General features: G+C 38.3%; 1 protein-coding gene across 9 annotated transcripts in view; it reads right to left on the minus strand.

The window, feature by feature from the left end:
• Positions 1-24,273, minus strand: part of dab2ipb (DAB2 interacting protein b) — a 201,458-nt gene that overhangs the window by 76,225 nt on the left and 100,960 nt on the right. For all 9 annotated transcript variants that reach the window (XR_007265039.1, XM_048613455.1, XM_048613456.1 and 6 more), the window contains exons 3-4: positions 20,692-20,790; positions 11,655-12,209 (exon numbers count right to left, since the gene is read on the minus strand). Coding sequence is in view for 8 of the 9 variants with exons in the window: in XM_048613455.1 (XP_048469412.1) it covers positions 11,655-12,209; positions 20,692-20,790 (654 nt within the window). In the remaining variant the exon portion in view is untranslated. The remainder of the gene's footprint in view (positions 1-11,654; positions 12,210-20,691; positions 20,791-24,273) is intronic.

Here is a 24,273-nt window from a genome sequence, read left to right on the forward strand (position 1 = left end):
TTTTTTCTGAAGAAGGGTCTAGACCCGAAACGTCAGCTTCCTGCTCCTCTGATGCTGCTTGGCCTGCTGTGTTCATCCAGCTCTACACCTTGTTATCTCTACATGTTTAATAAAGCAATTTTGGAAAGCTTGTAACAATTGTATATTTCTATTGTAGATACATTGCTACTTATGATAAATACATTACACAATGTTGATTTGGATGCTCTTAAAAGGTAAGCTAATACTGCCAGTTTCTTTCATTAAAATAGTATATCTCAGCAAGGGAGGTCATGCCTAACAAATCTGTTAGAGTTCCATGAGGTGGTAATGAGCAAATTAGACAAAGGAGAGCCAGTGGACATGATCTACTTGGATTTCCAGAAGGCTTTTGAGAAGGTGTCACACAGGAGGCTGTTAAATAAGATGAGAGCCTGTGGAGTCAAGGGCAAGGTACTGACATGGATACAGGATTGGCAGAGGCAAAGAATGGAGATAAAGAGGTCTTTTTCAGGATGGCAGCTGGTGACTAATGGATTTCTGCAGGGTCTGTGCCAGGTAGATAGGATTCTGAAGGCAGCGTTTGGTGTGCTTGCCTTTATTGGTTACTGCATTGAGTATCGGAGTTGGGAAGTCACGTTGCAACTATACAGGACATTGGTTAGGCCACTTTTGGAATTCACATTATATATTAATGATCTGGACGAAGGAACTGAGGGCATTGTTGCTATGTTTGCAGATGACACAAAGAGGTGGAAGAACAGGTAATGTTGAGGAAGTAGGAAGGCTACATAAGGATTTGGACAGGCAAGGAGAGTGGGCAAAGAAGTAGCAGATGGAATATAATGTGAGAAAGTGAGGTTACAGCCATAGACTATTTTCTAAATGGGGAAAGCTTCAGAAATCTAAACCACAAAAGGACTTGGGTGTCCTAGCTCAGAATTCTCTTAAGGTTAACATACAGGTTCAGATGGGAGTTAGGAAGGCAAATGCAATATTAGCATTAATTTTAAGAGGGCTCGAGTACCAGAGCAAGGATTTAGAAGGCTCCGGTCAGACCATATTTGGAATATTGTGAGCAGTTTTAGGCCTCATATCTAAGAAAAGATGTGCTAGCTTTGGAGGGGTTCCAGAGGAGGTTTACAAGAATGATCCTGGGGAAGAAGGGCTTGCATATGAGGAGCTGATGATGACTCTGGGTCTGTACTTGATGAAGTTTAGAAGGATGAGGGGTATCTGATTAAGACTTACTGACAGGCCTTGATAAGTGGACGAAGAAAATGTTTCCACAAGTACAAGAGACCAGGGCCTGAGGGCATAGTCTCAGAGAAGGGATGACCCTTTAGAATTGAGATGAGAAGGAATTTCTTCAGCCAGGTGATTGATCTGTGGAACTCATTGCCACAGAGGCTATGGAAGCCAAATCATTGAGTGTGTTCAAGACAGAGATAGATAGGTTCTTAATTGGTAAGAGCATTAAGGGTTACATGAAGAAGGCAGGAGAACAGAGCCATGAAACATGTTAGCCATGATCAAATTGTGCAGCAGACTTGATGGGCCAAATGGGCTCATTCCAACTCCTATGTCTTATGGTCAATTAATGCTCAAGTATTGTATGATTAATACTGAGTAAATTAATATTGGAGCTGGTAGAATGAGCAGACAGCATATTAATACTTTAACCTTGCAATTCCATTGAGTTTTTACCTTTCAAAATCTGCCTACATATTCAATATCCTTTAGTTGGCAGAAACTGGCCTCACCACCAACTGACTCAAATTTTTCTCTTCCTAAACATACTTATTTCTGTGTTTGAATATTCTCCTCTCCACTTCATTACCAGAATCTTTTCAGTTGTCTTTTCATGAAAGATTTTATAAATTGACTTAATAAGTTGCTAGACTAGATGAACATCACAATTACTGACGAACAGCATATTCTTTTATGGCAGAGTGACTGAATACCTACAGGGGCAAAAAATGAACTGTGCACAGAATTGAGCACATGACATTCAAATCAAATTATCTGATCCTCCCATATTATGTAATATTCCAAACCAGAGTGCTAGATTCACACAAAGCAAATTAATGAATAATTTTTATGGAGATATGAAAATAGACCATTTCGCTGACATTTTGCAGTAGCAATGTGAAATGCAAGGAGGGGAAGCATGATAACCTGTAATTAGATTTTTTCCTAGGTTACATACCAAAATAATTAAAGCTTTCATTCACATCTCTCAGCTACCAGCAGGGACATATGTCAGTAGGTCAATAAAAATCCAGGGTGCTAAATAAATGTATTTGACCCTAAAAATGATGGGCAATATCTTATTAATGTCAATAGTTTTTTTTTTGAGTAATAATATTTCCACATCTGTGTTGTGCAGCATGAGCTATTAGAGTATGAATAGAAACTTGCAAAATTTTATAATATATTATGACCAATAAAGAAATATAATCAAAACTTTAGATTAGATTGCAGGTTGCAGATTGCAGAAATATTTGTTCATTAATTTATTTGGTCCTATTATAAATGTTACTTAAATAAGAAGCGGAGGTTGTAGCACCTCCAATTATTGTCCCTTATACTGAAATGAGCCTCCTGGACTGTGTTTAATATCCAATTCTACTGATATAATGATAAAATTGAAATTAAGAACTCATCTACTAATACTGGAGTAAACACACACATTGCCAAAGGCAAGATGCACGTTGACCATTACTGGTCAATATTTTATGCTTATGATTTCTGCATAAGTTTACAGCATCTCTCTCAATAGCACACTACATACAAATACACTGACATTTTAACATGGAAATTCAGTCTACTTCGTCTGCATTTGGCAAAACAATGTTCTGAAGAGTCATTGGACCCGAAATGTCAATTCTACTTTCTCTCTACAGATGCTGCCAGACCTGCCGAGATTTTCCAGCAATTTCTGTTTTTGTTAGGGAAATGTAGAAATCACTTTTGCCAATGCCATGATGAAATGGAAAAGTGGTCACATCATATTAGGACACACAACATGCATGTGAAGATGTAGGGTGAATCTTTGAATAAAGGTTTATCAGCATCTGCCAGAGGTATTAAGTGTATCTGTTCCAGAGAACAAAGCAGGTGATTTTATTTAAAGCTTTTCAAATTGTTGATGAGTAATTGAATTGCAGCATGAACACATTTATAGGTACCCATCATTTTGCACCAATTATTCAAAAGAAATTCTGGAGTTGTTGCTGAACAAAGAGATCTTCGAGTACAGGTCCATAGTTCCTTGAAAGTAGAGTTGCAGGTAGATAGGATTCTGAAGGTGATATTTGGAATGCTTGCCTTTATTAATCAGTGTATTGAGTGTAGGAGTTGGGAGGTCATGTTGCAGCTGTACAGGACATTGGTTAGGCCACTTTTGGAATACTGCGTGCAATTCTGGTCTCCCTGCTATAGGAATGATGTTATGAAACTTGAAAGGGTTCAGAAAAGATTGACAAGGATGTTGCCAGTATTGGAGGGTTTGAGTTATAGGGAGAGGCATGGTAGGCTGGGGCTATTTTCCCTGGAATGTTGGAGGCTGAGGGGTGACTTTGTAGAGGTTTATAAAATCATGAGGGGTTTGGATAGGGTGAATAGACAAGGTCTTTTCTCTGGTGTGGGGTAGTCCAAAACTAGAGGGCATAGGTTTAAGGTAAGTTGAGAGGGGAAAGATTTAAAAGGGACCTAAGGGGCAACTTTTTTTACACAGACAGTGGTATGTGTATGGAATGAGCTGCCAGAGGAAGTGGGTGGATGCGAGTACAATTACAACATTTAAAAAGGCATCTGGATAGGTATATGAATAGGAGGGGTTTGGAGGGATATGGGCCAAACACTAGCATTGATGAGTTGGACCAAAGGGTCTGTTTCCACGCTGTACAGCTCTATGACTATGATTCGGAATAAGTTACTGAGGGATAAATCAAATTGTGCTCAATATTTCCTTTGAGATTATAGGTAAAAGCCAGGCAGAATCTTGAGGTGTCTTGGAATCAAGGCCCCTCAAGTCCATCCAGTGACAGCTGCTTGCAATGAGAGTTCATTTAATTGGCCACTTAAAGGTCTCAATTTGTAGTAGGGCGAGAAGGTCAACTATGGGTCTTCTCACCCAGATCTCCATTCTGGAGGAGACGATCCCACCTAATTCGGGGCTCTTCGTTCCTCTAAGCTTGACAGCTCCGCGAGCAGAAGACTCCACCCATATTTGCAGCACAGTGGAAAGAAATGGATGAACTTTTCATACTTCAGGGAAAACATGCAAGAACTAGATCATTATCTAATTTCAACTAATAAAAACAGTAGCAACACGACACAGCATTAAAAATGGAATCTTCCCATCAGGCTGTTCTGTTCATATGGCCATAGGTTGATATTTTGAACGTGAACCACTTACTGGCACAGAAGGGCAAGCTCAATATTCTCAAACTCTGTTTGTACTTGTGTTATGAGTGAAAAGAATTGTGACACAAAGACTTCCCATCTTGATGCTATGCCACTGCAGAACACCTGCAACTAAACCAAGCCTCTGTAACACAGGAATCAACTCCAAGTACTTTCATCAGGGAGAAAAAAAACAATGCTCTATTAACCTCTAGCTATAAGGAAGTGGTCCTGCAGCTATTTAAGAAAAATCTCACATTTGGTAGTGTGACAGCAAAATACAGTTGCCATAATGAGGACATATGTCTCATCTAATTGTGCTCTTTGGTTGCCAGCAGCACAAAAGGTCCATATAATTTGTTGTTGGAGTAGCTAAGGGCAAGCCTAGAGCTTTCCCACAGACTTACGCATTAGCATACATTCAAACAGCCTTGTGCAAGAGATGATAGTTAATGCTACAATCTTTCATTTCAATCCCTAGTCTCTAGGCAAAATGGACTGTCCACACACTGCAGTGTGGTAAGTTTGTGTTTACATAGAAATTTGAGGTGCAGCAATACAACAACAATGACTTCCATTTCTACAGTGCAATAAAAATAAGTAAAATACTGAGAAAGCTTGGAATCTGAAATAATAGTAGAAAATGCTGAAAAAAGTTACTAGGTCTGGCCATATCTGCAGAGACAGAAACACAGTTAACGTTTTGAGTCAAAAGACTCTTCTTTGGGAGTTCCAAAAGAGAGTCTATGGCCAATGGCAAAAGTGATTTCTACATTTCTACATTATGAGAGCTGAAGTCCTTCTCAAATCTCACCACTACTCAACAGCCAGATGGTTGAGGTTTGAGTTGCAGTCTTGTAACCAGAGGATTTGTTAAGGTTTATACTGCAGATACCTACATCTTCCTATTTACATTGACATCCTCCTTCCTCACTTTTCTCTTAAAGCTGATTATCTGTGTTGTATGTATATGTTTGATGTTGCATTTTCTCATTTTTCTTGGGTTTAATATGCAATAGCACTCCACTCTCTTTCAGTCAAGAAAACCTTAGAACTGGCTCTCCATTGTGATCTGGTTAACTAAGTCTAATGCAAGTATGACAGCTACATGCTAAATAAAATTTATAGTGACCAAATGAGAGGGGCTTGAAAGGAGGAGTGTTAATCACCCCTCCTCACTGGGCCATAACACTGTTATCTTGGAGCATTGTGGGACTGGAAATGAGAGAGATAGGGAGGGATCAGGCCTCAGAGGGAACTGAAAACAAAGTTTGAAGATTTAAAATTGAAGATTTGTTTTGCCAAAACCAAATGTAGGTCAATAAGTACAGGGATACAGTGGCCCTTAGATTTCTGGTTTAAGTAAGGAGAATAGGTTGAATTGCTAAAAACCTTTCGGATATTGTAAATTTCTCAATGTCTTACAAAACTTATTTATGCACAAGAGTTGATGCAAAACAGGTGGTATTGAGTCAGTCACTCAAACGATGTGGGACATGCTATTCAGTTCCACTGCAGTCAAATGACTCATTATATAAAAGGAGGATCAAATACTAACTGCTTTGTATCATCATACATGATCAATTTCTAACCTAAAACGTTTTAGTATGAAAACTTGGAATTAGAAATCGGCATAGAGCACATAAAATTCATTCCTTCATGAATTTCCTGAATGGATTATGTCAATCACCAAATTCTCTCCAGTCCCGATTTACCTGAAATCTCTATACTCTTACTAGCTTGATGAGAATCAAATATTCTGTTACTGCTGCAATATAAAGGTCATTTTCTCTGTTGATGGTCTGACTTAACCAAGTTGAAATAATACATATCTAATCAGAAAATGTGCTGTTCATGTCTATAAATCAAGAAATTTGCACTTGCAAGACATTTGCTGAAAATGGGGTTTTTTTTAAACTGAAAGCGTAATTGTAAAATATCAGAAACAAGGAGTACTTGCCCCCCCCACCCCCCAAAAAGTAATGGTTTCAATTATAAAAATTGCCTTCAGAAAACCCAGTGCATATGGTTAACATATGTCTGTTACTTTTGCTAGCTTCATAAATGAAACAAATCATAAAGAATAATTAATAGCATTTCCTTGAAGACTCAATCATTTCCATCCTAAAAAAGGGCCTTTAGATACATTCTTTTGTTATAAATGAACGGGAACATAGGAAGCAGAAGAATCATACAAAAAAAGGCTAAAAGATGAGTGTGCTGAGTGGCCTTTAGTGGTAATCTTCAACAGTTTAATAATTGAAAATTTACATCTCATCTATCATCACCTGGCAGTAAATCTCTGCTAACTCTTCTGTCGGTTATTGAATACTCAACACCAACATTTCTCCTTTTTAAATATCATCTTAAAAGACAATGGATTTCACTTTTAACAACCTGGAGCAATAATCTGATTACTTGATTTTGAAATTGCTTCTAATTAAGACATTCTTGAATCAGTTTCTTCCCTTCTAGTTTGTTCTTCATTTCTCTCATCATTTAATAAGTTCTTCATTTTCTTTCTAGTTGTTTAATCTAACTCACATCGAAGAGCATTTCAAGGACATTGAGGACAATAGTTTGGGAAGACTAAATGCATGATAGAAGAAAGCTCTAAGAAAAAGTCAAAGAAATACAGCAGTAGAGTGATTTAGGCAGATAATTCCAGAACAATGGGAGTTGTTCTCCATGACTGATAGATTACATACCAATACTGGCGTGAAAGGAGTAGGGATAAAAGCAGTGCAGGTTACATTCTGTGACTGATAACTGAAGGAGTACACTTAGATAGAGACGGCTGATCCATGGAAGTGTTTCTAAACAAGGACAATGATGTTCAATGATGTTAAAACCAAAAGATTGTTGGAGACTCACATGAAAAAGCATTTGGGAAGATAACAGTGAAATTCACAAAGGTGAGATTATGAAGGGTAGGCGTTCAAGAATTGATCCATGGTGTGACAAAGGCATGGATTAACAAGAACATTGAGTTTAGAAGCAGGGGCAGGCCATTGGTTCTTCGAACCTGTTCCACTATTCTATAAGACTATGGCTGATCTAGTGTGGTCTTAGCTCCACCCCAGCTAATCTATCTAATTCAGCCTTAAAGAAAATGAAACAAAAAACACGGCCTCCATAAATTTCTGGGAAGAGAATTTGACACTCTAATGACCAAAAAAAAACTCCTCATCTCTGTTTTAAGAGGGCCTCTTAGTCTTAAATTGGGTCCCTCATTTTTAAGTCTCCTTCATTTTGGTCTCTTCTACAACAAGAAAACCCATTCCTGGTATCCACCTTATTCAGTGCCCTCAAGCTCTTATTTATTCCCCTAAGATCACCTTTCATTCTTCTGAAGCCCAAAGGTCAGAGGCCCAACCTGTGCAATGACTTTTTTTTAAAGACAGTCCCTTCATCCTAAGAATGAGTCAATGAACCTTCTTTGAACTGCTTTTAAAAAAATTACTTAATATTTGATTAATACAGACTAATACTTCAGTGATGGAGAGAAAAACAGGGGACTTCCTCATATATGAATGCAATTTTACAAACTGCCTATAGATGGCACATAGAGGTTAATTTGTGTTAAAGTGCAGAAACTGCATCTTCATCCACTGAGAGGGACAACTGGGAGAGTTTTCAGATGTGGTGCCAGAAGATTGTATGTGTAGGCAGAAACCGACTGGCAACTTTAGTTCTATTTACACTGAGTTGGAATAAATAGCTGACCTAGGCTTTAATAACAGTCAGTCAGGCTGGAACTATGATAGTTCTGAAATCAATTGGGGGGAGGTTGGGAGATAAAGTTAAGAGCCATCATAAATGTATAAAAGTTAACCCTATGTTTATGGATAACGCAACAAAATGTTAGCGTTTACATGTTAAAGAGGACTGAACATGAAGCGCTAATCTTTGGAAAAATAATAGAAATGAAGTGATTTCAGTAGGGAAGATAATAATGGAACCTGGATGGTGCAGAGCTGCACAGAAGTATGAGCTGTGAGAAATGGTAAAATGATTTGCATGGTCAACAATCTTAAAATCAGCAAACAACATATCTAAGATAGAGGGCAATGAGTCATGACCAAAGTTGCACTTTCACAATGGTGGCACAGTCTCAGTAGAAATGACAATTTGCAATCAAACTTGCAGGATTAGAATAAAGAGTGATAGAAGAAATGGCTGCAGAGTTGTGTAGCAATAGTAGCAAGGTCAGTCAGGTATTGCAAAAGTACTGTACTACTTCTTTGTGTTTGTAACATACAGAGGATTGCCTAGGCATATGAAGTTCAGCAATTAACTTAATGCAGGAAACGTCCCTTTAATTAAAATTATTAATGATGTATCAGTGCATTCAATAATTATCTTAGCAGAGAATAATACGGAACAATTCACTTAAATACCAGTTGTCTTAGTGCAAATTATAATTAGTCAACATATTTTCCCTAGTGCAGTTTAAGACTGAAGTGCTTATCACTATGGAAGTTATGTTATTTGAGTGATCACAGAGCAATTAAATCTATATCCAGGTAATGAGCAAGCAACCAATGACAATAGCTGCTCATTGCTTCATATATCCAAGAGAATGATAATAAATGCTCCATTGGTTCAGCTAGTCTCTATCTTAGATTTCAGACTAGCAAGATATTTTGTTGTAATATGCTGGGGAATAAAGGGCTTTAAAGGTAATTAAAGCCAAGCTCACTTTCCACACTCCATCGCATTGCCCTTGTTAGTTCTCAGTTTATACAGCAAACAGTTGTTCACGAAATCAGCAAACACCATTAACTGTCTTGGAGTGTAAGGAAACTAGTTATTCTATAACGTATCAATCAAATCTCTTTATTTAGATTAACAATGACTTCAGAATGTTTTATAAACTCATGTAAGTCTTCAGTAGCGACAACAATGTGTAGAGAAATTTCTCCATGTAATTATCAGTCAAATTCTGGCTTGAATGACTACCATATATTGCACTGATTATTCATTCCATAAGAGAAACTGCTCACTTGCTAGTACAGAACTTAAATAGTGTTGAAAACAGAGATATGTTGCCAAATGCAACATCAGGATATCATCAGGACAAATGCAAGAATGCCAAATTTCAAATGATAATAATTTATACTATAGGAAGAGAGTGCGGACTAGCCAGGGCATTGCCATTGAGGAAGAACTAAAGGCTCACTAAATTCCTGAATAATTCTGGCATTACTCCTGGAGAGTACAAGATGAAAAAAGATTCAGCAACATTCCATTGTTTTTCATCCCTTTATTTCATTATTTTTGTTAGATCCACTCAAATTATGCGCTAAGCTCACAATTTCCAAGAATACAATAAATGTTCAAATCTGCACTGAATGTAATGCAACTCACAGTTCCAGTGATATCCATGGTGTTCATTGTGAAACCAGGAGTTACAGTCTGGAAGCACAATGAACTGGAGCATTCATTAGGTTATTGTTATCCTCATCACTAATTTAAATCTCAGTAAATGTCATAGCACTATGTTATCCCAAAGGTCGTGAGTGAATCTTTATAAAATTTATGAAAATTTATAAAAAGTATATAAATGCAAAGACTTACAGCTGTGACTAAGCAGTAGTAATAGCCTGGATTTTCAGCAATTTGGGATGGATTAGGGACTTCTTTCAAAATGGCAAGCAGGTCCTAATTTTGGGATTCCTGATCTCATTCCCACAGTTTTTGTCTTCTCGCAGTATCTTTTAATGGCGCAGATTTGGGTAATCCATTAGACTGTGCAAATAGATGAGCCCCCCCACACTCGCAGGTAAAACACTGTTTGATTGACAGCTCTGCATCTCTGATCATGCTGTCAATTGCTCAACATTTATTTGCATAAGGTTAAGAGTTTTTGATATTGGTATTTTAAAGACTGTGGTGATTGACATTTATGGAAAGTAATGAATGAATTACTTCCTTTGAAAATGTTTAGTACACTCTATTGTCTCAAGAGGGTTCTATATCGTGTAAAGTGGGTGAATGGTCATGGAAGTGCCATAGCTTGGTATGGAGGAGGTAAGAGGGGTCATGGAATGTGAGCAACTGGCATATGCTGGCATTGATAGGGCATGAGGAGTGTGTGAGGGTGAAGGTTTGTGACATGTTACTTTTTCCATTGCAACTGGGACAATGTTTATCAGCCTTTACAGCCTTCCTTAGGATCCAGCAGCCCCTGCCGCTGCCTCCAACCTCTTTCCAGGATTGATTGACCGGTTATTGGGGTGGGCGAGAACGTGGAGCTGGCATCATGATTTTATTGAATGGTGGAGTGCACTTGCAGGGCCAAGTGTCCTGCTCCTAATTCATACATTTATTTGCCGGAGCCCACACCTGTCATCATCCACAGACAGTGCAAATCATGGCTCTGCAGCCGTTTTCTGACACCTCTTGAGGTGGGTGGGCAAAGTCAAGAATTTTTCTGACTCTAGCTACTGACCTGTGGGATGAAAATCCAGGGCAATATCTCTACATATATGTCTATAATACAGGTGTATGAAAGAAACCTCTGTTACAGTCTACGTTTCAATTGACCATCCTGTAAGCAAATTAAAATTATGTATTCTTCTTTTGCAACATCGGAGAGATTGCAGAACATTTTAAATGAGTGAAACTGCTTTGCCCATGATGCCAATACCATTATAAATATTACTAAATAGGAATTAGGAAATGATTTGAGGATTATTTAATCAAGTAGACAGAGAGAAAGAAAGAGAGAAGAGAGAGAAAAAGAGAGGAGAAAGGAGGAGAGAGGAGAAAGGAGGAGAGAGGAGAGAAAAAGAAAGGAAGAAAGGAAGAGAAAGAGAGCGATACAGAGAGCAAGACAATACAACTATGAAAGGGTACTTTTTTTTGGGGAATATCTGAATGAAACACAAACTAAAAGGAATGTTTTTTTTCTTCATTTGTTTCACCAAATTCTAATCTTTCAAATTTGAATGATTTTAATCCTTTCCTTTATTTTCTTTTGCTCACTCTATAGAAATAAATTGGCAACTGCTTAATAAATATATAAATTCAGACATATATCCCTCCTATTCTAAACCTCAATTTGTGCATCTACTGATCCGTGGGATCACTACAGATTATTTCACCTGAACGTTTATAAATATAGATTTTGGACCACAGACCAATGCCATCTTTTTAACTCTTTATGAATGAATATATTCAATTCCCCATGAATGTTTTGCTGAAACAGGAAAAATGTTCAAATGCTTAAAAATGGAAAATATTTTAACCTCAGTGCTTACCTTAGCCTTCCCAGTGCTTTGCAGAATGTGCACTAATGCACAAGCCATCTCCTCCTTGCTTTTGACACTCAACACAGGCTCCAACACTGAGCACAACAGCATATAGTTATTTGTAATGTACTCGGCAAATTCTTTATAGAGCTCCATTGGAAGAATGCTCATGCTCTGATAGCGAGCTTTGATTCTAATCATCGGCCCCACTGATTTGCCCTTGCTTGGGTTGGGCATGCTCACAGGGTACCATTTCTCCAGAAATTGTCGCCCTGTCACAGTTGCAATTGGGATGTTCACCAGACCCACGTAGTTATTCTTATCTTTCTTTTTCTTTTTATCAGTCTCTTTATACAAGTGCACTGTAATGTTTCTTACTGCGGGCAGGTTACTGAACTCAAAGTGCTCTCCCCAGAAAACATTGTCCGTTTTCAGCTTGCAGGTAGTCCGTGCATACAGCGTATCATCAAGGCAGAGTTCGCAGAAGTATCTTTTCTTGGCTGGCAGATCCTTGGCTTCGATAATCCATAGTTTGAGCAGGTTCTCTACGCGTCTGCTGTTGTCCTAAGACACAAGTAAGGAACAATAACAATTACTCTGAACCACTGATAAGACGCTCTTCATTCTTTTCATTACAGTTATAAGCTTTCATGATTAGGATTCCTCTTAGCACCATCATAATTTTGGAGATCTACCAACTACTGTATCACCATACCCAGCAGTAATAATCTCTAACACATCAAAATAAATCCCACTTTTATTAACAATTTACTTCTGACATTACTCTTAATTAAGAAAGAAAATGAACCAAGCGGATTTTCCATTTCTTGATTAATCATCTGGTTAACCGGCATTAACTTAACATGGCTGGATGAAGTGGTTAATCTACTCCTGACAGAAAATAAAAAGGTGTCTTTATATGGTAATTTGTGTATAGATATCATGCCTGCATTTTTTGTCAATCCTCCATACTGCTGAGAGGGCAGGTGAGCAAACTTCACTCAAGGGCATATGACAGCAGCCAGCAGTTGGCCATTTGCTATATTTTGTTAAGGAAGTACTACCTACCTGGAATCAACCTATCCTTGGAGAAATGCAATTAAAATCAGAAATTCATGAATCAACTTACATTTCCCAGTGCAGTGTCTACCGCAACACTTTCAGAGGCGGTCCATTACCTTATGATATTATTTTTAAATCAACCTAACAGTCTCACAAATGTGGGCTGCCAAGTGTACAATTATTGCTCATCCCTAAAATGAACAGCTTGCTAAGCCACCTCAAAAGGCATTAAATGTCAAAAATGTAGACCAAGTAAAGTGGTTGGATTGGATTTATTCCTTGAGCAGCATTAGTGAACCAGATAGATTTTTATGACAGGATCATTTTCCCCAGGAACCACAAATTACCAGATATATTCTAATTATTTCACAACTTGTTACAGTAGGATTAAAATATATCATATCTGGGTTTCCAATCCAGTACCATACTATCCTATTGTATTCTTTAGGCTACACTCAAATAAAAAGTTAAATAGCAATTTTGTTCTATTAATTTTAGTTGATAATCATATCATCAAACTGAACTATATTTGAGCCTATGCACCAAATATAAATGGAGGAATGGAGGCAGAAACTCACATAAATTAAAAGAAATCCAGATTTTGTTTAAGATCAATAGCCTAGCAAATAAACGTTGATGATATAAATAGACAAATGTTAAAATGATTGGATAATATTTTGATATTGACTATTTCAACAAAAATAGTTAACCTTTTTAATGGTTACGCCTGTGTGTTCAAGAGGGAAACAGAAATACTATATCATTGTTCGGCACTTATCTGCTAATACTAGAATCACAGAATCATCCAACTAAAATAATTTCTAGAGTATCATCTCCAGGCACTGCTTATATCTATTTAGATATATTCTGCTTAAACACTTATTCTGTGAAGGCTTTATTTTGATATTCTTTGGGTTTCAGGACAGTAGTGCTGTACCAGCCCTTGAGCATCAGTGAAAATCAAACACTGATCACATATAGACTTAATTAATTGGAGGACAGCTTATTAAAAAAAAGACAAAATGGTTCTTATATTCTGCCAGTGCAGCCCCTATGTGACGCTCACACAATAAATTCAAAATGGACATTACTTTCAAGTAAAATGGAGTTGAGGGGTCAAGTGACTTTTCTTGCTTGCTTGCTAATACACGAGGAACAAGACCCCAAGATAACCTTCGTATCTGGACAAATCTTCAAAATTCAAATGATCTTTCTGGACATATTTCTGATTAAAATTGAAAATAATTTTCTTGTAGTTTAATGGTTGCCGTTTTCCAAGTTATCAATAAAAATCACAAGACTGCTTGCAGACTTAGGCCTGAGTTGAAATCCAGAGAACGGGTGTGAAAAGACTCTGTTCCATCATGATGTTATGTGAATGGGCTAAACTCAGATCCCACTGTTTGAAAATGGTCCCACCATTAGAAACCAAAGCAAGCAATAAACCACACTGAATCTAGCTTCCTAAAACTCCAGACTCTCTTTCAGTGGACCGTAAGGATGACAGACTTGCACAGTTTTCAAGCGTTCACCCCAGGGAAAAAAGGGTGCAACCAAAGAATTTTCAAGAGCTAAATGCATGCTACTTTTTTAAAAATCACAGTGTTTTCTCGGAGGGACAGTGGGTGCAATGTTGTATATTTTTGGGTGTTGAATTAATAATCTTTCTTTTCAAACTAAACCAGAAACCTGTCATTTGACTACTTTTCCCAGCTACAGCACTCAGACATTAAACACCTTTTTCAAAAGAAAACACTGCCTTTGTTCAGTTGAATGGTGAAAAAGGGAAATGATCCCAGTCATCTTTCTCCTATTAGCAATACTCTTAACTGCTCTCTGGGCAATTAGGGATGGACAATAAATGCTGCCGAGCCAGCAATGCCTCATCCCGTGAATGAATAAAACTAAGTAACACATGGCAGGAGATTTAAGGAGCTATGTTATCAGTCGCAGTTTTATTAGAGTGTGCAACCAAAATCCCTACGAACATGAAGTTAACTTAAATGAAAATGTATATATTGGAATACTGTGAAACTGCTAATGACAACTCTAAAATTTGCTGACACTCAACAGTGTTTCCCTACTTTTGGAATACACTCAGAATTACTCCTTATATTTAACTATTGAAAATTTATGGCATTTACTCATTAAATGTAATTTTTAAAAGAATTGTTTATTACCCCTTACACTGTCAAATCAACTCTTGCTTTTAATATTTCACCAGAGTGTGAATAAATTCAGCTCAGAATTATATCTTAGGAAAATACATTTCTCTCCAATGAATTCCTGGTGCTGCTTACTAGGCCATTGATACTGTGTCACCACAATCATATTGGCTGTCAAATTTCACACGATAAATAGCTACTTGAATGAGGTACCAGAAGACAATCGCCACATACATAAAATCCTACAGTCTGAAATTCAAAATCTGCAGAACTTTCATTTGTTGAAGTGCACTCTTGCTATTATTTTCCAATTTCTATATTAAGATAATAGTCCAAAATGTCTACTACTGTTCTCATTTGTTACAACTTTATGACCTTAAGTCAATACTTGGCCACTTGTGAAGCATGACAAAGGTTGAATCTCTGGAACAGTGGTTAAAACATGTAGTGCAGTGCTAAAGATGTACAGGAATGTTCTGTGATGACATCTAAATTGATTTCTGATTTGAAGGGTCAGAGATCGATCAGGGTTTGGACTGCCATCGTATGATCGAGAAACGGCTTCAGTTAGGAATATAATATTGTGGTTGCACCCATAACAAATGAACAAATAGTCTACAGCAGTTCAAGGCAGCAACTCACTACAACTTTCTCAAGGGCAGTTAGAGATGAGCAAGCAGCGAAGCCCATATCCTAATATTGAATTTAAAAAACACACAATTGATAATGTCATGATGTGCACACCATGTTATTGAGAGTGCAACTATCAACGAAGTCTATCCGCAACATTTATCAAACACATTAAACTGGAGCCATTCGAAAATTTTGAGAGAACGTTAGAGAGGAAATGTTAAGCCATTTAAAATTATTTTCTAGCACAGCAAAAAGTTCAAGCTTTGGTGATAATTTTGTACAGGTTCATAGGCTATTTCATCACTAGTTCTGTTTGCTTACAAGGAAGCAAGAAATTCTCACTTTTGGTAAAAAGCCCTGGAGGTTGGACATACTGGTTCAATTACTTTGTACAATTTAACATGCTGAGCATCTGATTATGCTCATACCCAAATACTTTCACATTTTACTGCAGTCCATGTTTGCTCTGCATGATGCAGCCTTAGGAATATATTCAAATTATGAAGCTGTTCTTTGGCAGCAGGCCTGTGTTTATATAGAATCTGCTTTACACAGCTTACAGTGAGAAATCATAGCGGATTTCAAACAAATAGTAAGCCAACTCCTTCTTTTTGATTTCCACTATGACTTCACAGAAATATTGATAAAAATTTGCAGTGGGCAACCTAAATCACTTTGAGTGAACTGCCACTTCAAAACTGCAAATGAAGTTTGTTTCAAGCAATGTCACCCATGTCACAAATTATGGCCACACATTCTGTTGTGTCTGCAGTGCAGTAAATGCTGACATGGCTAAATTATCCAACTGACAGAAATATTTTACTATACATTTTCTAACATTGACCAACTGCTCCATACAAACTTATGAAATTGGAGAAGGAGTGTGACACTGGGGCCCTCAAGCTTGCTCTGCTTTCCATAATAACCGTAGCTGATTGAATTTTTTAAATTTATTCACAGGATATGGGTACCACTCACCGGCCAGCATTTATTACTCATCCCTAGTTGCCCTTGAACCGCTCGAGTCTGTTTGGTGGAGGTGCCACAATACAATTAGAAAGGGAATTCCAAGGTTTTAATCCAGTGACACTAAAAGAATAGTGATATATTTCCAAGTCAGGATGATATGAAGCTTGGGGGCAAAGTCACAGGTAGTGTGGTTCTCATGTATCTGCTGCACTTGTCCTTCTGACCAGTAATGGTCATGGGTTCCTTAAACCCAATACCATTTAAGGACCATGCTTTTTAAGAAACCTTATTGAATCTCTGCAGTACAACTTGTAAATAGTACATATTGCTGCTACTGAGCATTGGTGGTGAAGGGACAGAATGTTTGCGGATATGGTGCCAACTGAGCGGGATGCTTTGTCCTGGATGGTGTCAATCTTCTTCAGTGTTGTTGGAGCTGCACTCAGTCAGCTAAGTTGTTTTCACTTAGAATCACAGAACTCTACAGCATGGAAACAGACTCTTCAGTCCAACTTGTCCATGCTAACCAGATATTCCAAATTAATCTAGTCCCACTTGCTGGCATTTGCCCATATCCATCCAGATGCCTTTTAAATGTTGCAACAGCCTCCACCACTTCCTCTGGCGGCTCATTCCATACACTCACCACCTTTGCGTGAAAAAATTGCCCTGTAGGTCCCTTTTATATATTTCCCTGCTTACCTTAAACCTATGCCCTCTAGTTTGGGACTCACTCACCCCAGGGAAACGTAAGGGCTATTCATCCCATCTATGGCCCTCAAGGTTTTACATCAAGGTCACCCCTTAGTCTCCGACGCTCCAGGGAAAATAACCCCAGCCTATTCAGCCTCTCCTATAGTTCAAACCTTCCAACCTCAGCAACCCTGCACCCTTTCAAGTTTAATAACATCCTTCCTATAGCAGGGAGACCCTATCCATTCCCCTCATGATTTTATAAACCTCTACAAAGTCACCCCTCAGCCTCCAACGCTCCAGGGAAAATAGCCCCAGCCTACCATGCCTCTCCCTATAACTCAAACCCTCCAACACTGGCAACATCCTTGTCAATCTTTTCTGAACCCTTTCAAGTTTCACAACATCATTCCTATAGCAGGGAGACCAGAATTGCACGCAGTATTCCAAAAGTGGCCTAACCAATGTCCTGTACAACTGCAACATGACCTCCCAACTCCTATACTCAATGCACTGCCCAATAAAGGCAAGTGTACCAAATGTCTTCTTCACTACTCTGGCAATCTGTGACTCCACCTTCACAGAATTATGAACCTGCACCCAAGGTCTCTGTGTTCATTAATAAATCCCCAGAATCTTGCCATTAAATGTCTAAGTCCTGCCTTGATATCCTTGCCAAAACGCAAGAACCTCACTTTTGTCTAAATTCAACTCCATCTGCCACTTCTCGGCCCATCTGATCAAGGTCCCCTTGTAATCCAATAACCTTCTTCACACAATTTTGTGTCATCTGCTTATTTTATAAAACTAAAACAATTTTGAAATCCAAGGCCACATAATAATGAAATGCAGATTCGATGCAGGCTGATGTAATCCTCCCAACTAATGACTTGTTGTGTGACTGGTGGTTTGCAGGGCTGATTATGCGTTTGTTTGAACTTAATCAGTTTAACAGAATAGACAATTCACTGCTTTTGCCCTGACATGAAGTTGTTTGGATCTACATCGAAGCAAAAACACCAACATAAAAGGAAACCCCATAAACACCCTTGTTTGCTTTTGTTTGAAATTTCCAAGGGGTGCAGATTTTTATTTTTTATTACTTACATTACTTTCTTACCCGGCAGTCAGGTTCTAATTTGACTCTGGAGAGTACTGAAACCATCAGGAGTGAAACCTTGCAGGATTTTCCTATCTGGCATTGGAAAAACAGTTTGGAACTGTTAGCAAGTGCTGAACCGATCCGTCAGGCGAAACAGTCACTCACTGTGGTTTATAAGGAAGCAGACTTTTAATTGGCCTGTACGGTGTGCCATCCTGTCTCTCAAAAGATTAAGGGCCAATAAGTGGCCTTCTAGCTTAATTGAAGCAGCAGGCTGCAGTTAAGGCTAAGTAAGTAATTCAGAGGGCACTTCAGGATAGAGACTCCCTCACTCCAGCTTTTCCAAATTTAAATTTAAAAATCGTTTCTGTAGTCAAGCCACATCAGCCTGTGGTTGCTTACAACATGGACAGAGAACCTCTCCTGATGGGAGACTGCCTCCATGCACCCAACTTGGCCTCGCCACCTGGAAGAACCTGGAGGCTACGAGCTTAGTGAACTGGATTGGATACCTGATGCATTCAGGTGGGTAGCCCTGCCACCAATGACACCCTCCTCCCATCCACCATCACCAGCACCCCCAATCTCCTTAAAAATAGCCTATAGGCAAAAAGGAGGAACCAGCACATCATGGCTATTTTTTAGTTCTCACCTGCCTGTGATCCCAACCTCAACAAGGGCTGAAAATATGTTACTCTACATTGCATACCACCCGTGTCTTTGTATCAGTTCACTAGTATTACTTTCTAAATTCTGAACATGATATGAAATTTAATATGCAGAAATGTGAAATGATGCATCTGAGCAGAGGGAGAAGCAATCTGATCTAATGCCCAAGATCTAAGTAGTGTCTTGGGATAGGGGTCTTGGGAGCTTCATGTGCATAAAAGGTGTAAGGACATGCTGACAGAATAATTACCAAAGCATACAGGATCTCCGGCTTCAAAAATAGAGGTTTTGAGTACAAAAGTAGAAAAAACTATACCAAACTTTTACGAAACATGTGAGGCTGTTAGCAACAATTTTAAACTTAGCATGGCGTTAAAACCCAGTTATGTATTTAACAAGTGATATTATTTACAAGGATTTGTACAGAAAGCCTAAAAGCATAACCAAGGGTATATTGAGGACTCCTGTGGTGCAGCTGTAATCTCCCTACCTCTGAGGCAGGAAACCCAGGTTCAAGTCCCACCTGCTCCAGAATTATCACACATCTCTGAACAGGTTGATTAGAAAATATCTATGATAGTTGGGGGGGGGTGGGTCTTGTGGTGTAGTGGTAGCATCCCTACCTCTGAGCCAGGAGACCCAGGTTTGCATCCCACCTGCTCTAGAGATGCATCATATTATCTCTAAATAGATTGATTAAAATACTTAAGAGCATAACTGTAGAAGTTTTGTTGATTCAATGACATCCAACAATTATAATCTGCATGGAATCTCAATAGTGCAGTTCATCAAGAAGAATAAGATCATAAACAGCAACAGGACTTACATGTACAACTGCACATGTGGATTCCAGAAGCGGCATCAATTGCAGGGGAATAATGATGGTTAACATTGACAGTTTCGTAGTCACTAATTAATGCAGAATTCCGGCCGATACAAAATGTTAGTCACCAGACATGAAAATACATAAGAATGTGTATAGTTTCTCTGAGCTGTTAGTCACTCTATGCACATCTGAACTAAAGTGGAACGTCCAATAAGGATGTTTTTTTTAATGTTTTACGCCAACTGTGTTTTGCTCATAGAAGAAACAACTTAATTATTATTATGGCAACATTCAACGTATAGAAGATCTGCAAGGCTTCACATGTTTGTGAAGTAATATGGTCACAGCAAACAGGCAAATAGAGTGCACCATATCATTGTTCAAGAGGGCAAATAAACTGAGTCACTGACTACATAAAACTGTTTCTGTAGCTTTGATGGAAATCCACTAACTAGTTTTAAATCAAACAGTTCATGAAAGTCTAAAACACTGCTCTTTGTAAAGCTCAATTAAAAGAAAAATTGTGATTTGATACTCAAAACTGAGTGTTATAAGGAGGCAATAAAAACTGAAAGTTCTGGAGAAGCACAGCCATTTTAACAGCATCTGTGGAAAGAGAAACAGTTTACATTGCAAGTCCAAAACAACTCTTCTTTTGTACTTAAGAAAGTTAGAAAAATTATGGGTTTTATATAAATGTAGATGGGCATAAAACCCATCAATTCTCTAACTTTCTCTTCAGTTTCAAAGAAGAGTCATATTGAACTTTAAACATTAATTCTGTTTCTCTCCGTAGATGTTGTCAGACCTGATGAGTTTCTGTAGCACTTCATGTTTTTATTTCCAGTTTCTAGCATCTGCACCATTTTGTTTTCATTTACAAAACAGGCAACAACATCTTTGAACCTTGTAGTCAGTTTTTTTTACCTTATTTGGCTGTACTGCACGGCGTAGATTTTCCATCCACTTATCCCTTTCTGCTACTGAACGACATGAAAAGCACTTGCTGCCTGTTGAAGTTGTCACCTGCATTAATGATAAATTAATTTCTCAGCATTATTTTATTCAATTTGTCTTCTACATAACCTATCAGTGAGCTCCCATTATGAAATATTAAACACAGTGTTTTCATCTAATGAGAAAAACATTTGCAATCAGCTGCCCATATCTTTTATCATATAAATCACAAGGAATTCAAGTTCATTCAGTAACTAAGTTACTGGGTCTCATTTGGGAGTGACAGAGATAACTGAAGAGATGAGATCTGGTTATGGGATTACTTCCCTCGTAAATAGCTTACGTTCCTCCTCCTAACAGATTCTTGTTCTGATAGGATGCATGCTCATATTGGGCAAGGACAAGCTCAGGTTAAGCTGAGATGTCAGAGATTAAAAAATATATTTATAGATGAATAATCGCATCTTGGAAAAGTTGTAATCCTTGGAAAACATTTAACAACTTCACAAGAAACTGCCCAGGTTGAGAGTGTGAGATAACAAGGTGTAGAGCTGGATGAACAGCAGGCCAAGCAGCATCAGAGGAGCAGGAAAGCTGACGTTTCGGGTCTAGACCCTTCTTCTTTTCTGAAGAAGGGTCTAGACCCAAAACGTCAGCTTTCCTGCTCGGCCTGCTGTGTTCATCCAGCTCTACACCTTGTTATCTCAGATTCTCCAGCATCTGCAGTTTCTAATATCTCTGAAACAGGTTGAGAGTGTAGCATTTTGCTCGATAGACAGCAACTGTCACTTTGGTTACATGGATACATTTCAACACTAAGGGTTTCATTTCACAATGACAACAAAAGCATTAATGTAATTTCAAAGATGGTAGGAATTGTTATTTGAACGCAAATCCTTTAATATGTCATGCTGCAATTAAATAGTGCGTCTTGCAGATTAGTGGCTCAGACATCATATTAAATTAAAAACATTTACATTTTTGAAAAACATAGAATTTGTATGTCAATGAACTGCAGTTTCATGAAATTACTGCTAAATGTTATTTAAAAATTGAGGTGGTATAGTCTTCAATGCTTTGACAAGTTAGAATTACAATAAATAATGCACCATGAATCAGTTTAACATTATACTTAAATTTCGTAACTACACATAGAACATGTTCAAAATAATGAAGAATAGATATTTTGCATCCAAACTGCCAAATGATCAAAGCAGGAATGGCACCAAGGCAAAGTCCATTTTGGTCATAATCTGAATTGTGGGCATGTGTAGCTGTTACAAACCATTGTTTAAGGATTCGGATAGTTTTGCTTCAGTTATTCAATGGCCTGGAGACCTTTTTTTTTAAAACACTCATACTGATCTCAATAACATAAATGCAGTGGAAGATCTGGTTGAAGTGTTTACTGTTAGATTACAATTAACCCACTCCCATAACAGGAAGTAATAACATGGGTGACCTGGAATGCTTATTAATGCATACACAATGTTATAATGTATTAACATAGTCAACTGAGCATTAAAATAGTCTGATAGACATTATCTGGACTGAACAACAGTGTCTAAACAAGAAATTAAGATCTGCCCCCAGTCTACTTCACATGTTTTTCTCAGTTAATGAGGGAGCTTAAAAGTGGATTGACCTAGGAGGATTGCATATTAGCAAGTATTAGCGAACTTCATTATTTATATTGTATACATATACAATTCTTCATTCAATCCTCACTTTGAGAAGTTCTGATTATCTGATGAATTTACTGCAATATTATATGATTAGCAATAACCCAGGAGACATTAACAATTACCAATTTGAGCGAGCATCATTTTTAATAAGCTCTGGCTCATTTCTTTGAGTTGCCTGTCAGGATTCAAAGGATGCTCGTAGCTTACTGCAGGGGAGGCCCAACCTTGCAAATAAGATTTGGGCCTCTTGACTTTATTTTACATTTATTCATGGAATGTGGTATACTATTGCTAAGGCCATAATTTATTACTCATCCCTGACTGCCCTTGAGAGAATGATGGTGAGTCACCTTCTTGAATACAAATGAGTGGCTTGGTAAGCCATTGTAGGAAGCAGTTCAGACTCAAACAAGTTGATGAGAATCTGAAATCACACATACACCAGACTGGGCAAGGAAAGCATATTTCCTTTGTAAAGGACATTAGTGAACCAGCTGCACTTTCATAAACATGGTCACCAGCACTGCGATGAGCTTTATAATTCTAGAATTGTTTAACTAAGTGAAATTAAGAATGTCTTAAGTGATATGTGGTTGTCTTTAGAAAGCTGGTATGGTGACAATTATGAACACCAGATTATGAAGTCAGCAGTTGGGGCTCATGAGTTTTTGACTTTGCTCTGTGCACTCAAGATATTTTAGCTTGTTTAAGACTCTAGAACTGTTTGAGTAGCAGGCAATTAGGCTCTTCTTTTACTCACCTGAAGACTCATGCCAAGGGATCCAGTATAGGTCAGGCAAAAGTAATGCAAATGCTTTCTTATTCAGAAGACTGACCACGAGACGGCACCCATTCCTACTCTGCTACAGGAGGTTGTAGCTGATGCAGTGCCCGTGCTTTAAGGCAAACTCAGCATTCTGACCCGATTCCCTGTGAAATCAGACTAAAATTCAGTGGAATGTCACCAATGCATGATTGGATGAGATCCAAACTTGTTCCAGAGGTCCAGCCAGGTGTGGTTTCACCTTTACCATCTATCTCATAAAAGGACCTCAGACACTTCAGCTGATTGATATGGACATCAGTTGCCTGCACCATCATTGGAAGGCCCAACTTGTGTTCACCCAGTGCCAGCTGGTTAAGTCAGTCCAAACAGGCTTGGAAACTGTTGAGGTGCAGGAAGAGCATAAAAAAGGAAGATGGAGTCTCCTAATGACTGGTTTATAACAATGAGAGACAGGTGAAGCAACTCAACCATTCTGACAACCTCAAGTGATGGCGGCAGATGATGATCAAGCTAGACATCAAATGATGGAAAAGAAAACTGGCCTGACCAGAAAATGGCATTGCTGACTTGGGACAGTGCCTGATAGTAATGATTACTGTCAAAATTGACAGAGGTATGATTTGGGTGAAGCAGGGAAGTAAGTTCACCCAGCATGAGATCCTTGGACATCAACAGACATCTAGAGGTCTTTGCAATGGATTTTATCTCAAATGATCCCAGTAGTGACAGGACTCTCAGACATTTTCAAGTTCATGCAGGCCATTCCCACCCATGATCAAAAGGCCTCAACTACAGCCAGAGGATTACTACAAGACTGGTTTGTCCGTTTCAATGTTCTGTGTTGGTACAACTTTGAGAGCAAGATCCTTCAGAGACTTTGCAAAGTCTACCGCACTGCCAAGAACAGCACCAGCTCCAATCATCCAGAGGGTAAGGTGTTGTGCAAATGATTCAACACTGCTCTGCAGGACCATCTGTGCACATTGCCCCCTAACAGTAAACAAAATGAGTACCTTCCAGAGCTAATTTATGCTTATATTTGCATCCCACACTCATCTACAGTCTATTCTCTACACTTCC

The sequence above is a fragment of the Rhincodon typus genome, chromosome 28, assembly GCF_021869965.1.
Source record: "Rhincodon typus isolate 14 chromosome 28, sRhiTyp1.1, whole genome shotgun sequence".
Lineage (NCBI taxonomy): Eukaryota > Metazoa > Chordata > Chondrichthyes > Orectolobiformes > Rhincodontidae > Rhincodon > Rhincodon typus.